This window comes from Gavialis gangeticus, unplaced genomic scaffold (assembly GCF_001723915.1).
Source record: "Gavialis gangeticus isolate Ggan-Ray unplaced genomic scaffold, GavGan_comp1, whole genome shotgun sequence".
Taxonomy (NCBI): domain Eukaryota; kingdom Metazoa; phylum Chordata; order Crocodylia; family Gavialidae; genus Gavialis; species Gavialis gangeticus.
Window position 1 is genome coordinate 22,236,373 of NW_017729011.1, and position 644 is coordinate 22,237,016.

Sequence of the window (644 nt, forward strand, 5' to 3'; positions counted from 1 at the left end):
TGGGGGGGGGGGGGCTATACTTCCCACAGTGCACCGCAGTGACTCCCCACCTCCATATTGGGGGAAAACTATAATTCCCACAATGCACCGCAGCGCTTTCCGGTCTCCATGTTGGAGGACTACAACTCCCACAAGCACCGGAAACTCCAGCAGCGGCGGCAGCAGGGCGCCCGTAACTCCCGGCAGCCCGTGCACGGCCACTTCCGGCCGTGAGCGAGGCGGCTGAGGGGGAGACTACAGCTCCCAGCATGCAGCGCGGCTGCGACTTCCGGCGCTGGGCTGGTCCCCTCAGCAGGGGCCGCGGCCGTGACAGGAGCCGTGCAGGGCGGCGGGTCCAGGGCCCCTCAGCGCAGCGGGGGCGCCGCCATGCCGCTGGGCCGGTGAGGGGGGCAGCGGGCGGCGATGTTCGTGCAGGAGGAGAAGATCTTCGCCGGCAAAGTGCTGCGGCTCCACGTCTGCAGCGCGGAGGGCGCGGAGTGGCTGGAAGAGGTCTCGGAGGACACCACGGTGGAGAAGCTCAAGGAGCGCTGCCTCAAGCACGTAAGGGACCGGCCGCGCGCGCCGCGCCTGCTGCCTCGGGGGCGGCACCGCTCGAGGAACACCCCCCCGCCCTTGGGTGTCTCTCACATGCCCCCCCCCCCCCC

General features: G+C 70.3%; 1 protein-coding gene across 1 annotated transcript in view; it reads left to right on the plus strand.

Moving 5' to 3' along the window:
• The first annotated feature begins 300 nt into the window (after positions 1-300).
• Positions 301-644, plus strand: part of UBAC1 (UBA domain containing 1) — a 25,212-nt gene continuing 24,868 nt past the window's right edge. The window contains exon 1 of the mRNA XM_019510821.1: positions 301-540. Coding sequence (XP_019366366.1) covers positions 403-540 — 138 coding nt within the window. The 5' untranslated portion in view covers positions 301-402. The remainder of the gene's footprint in view (positions 541-644) is intronic.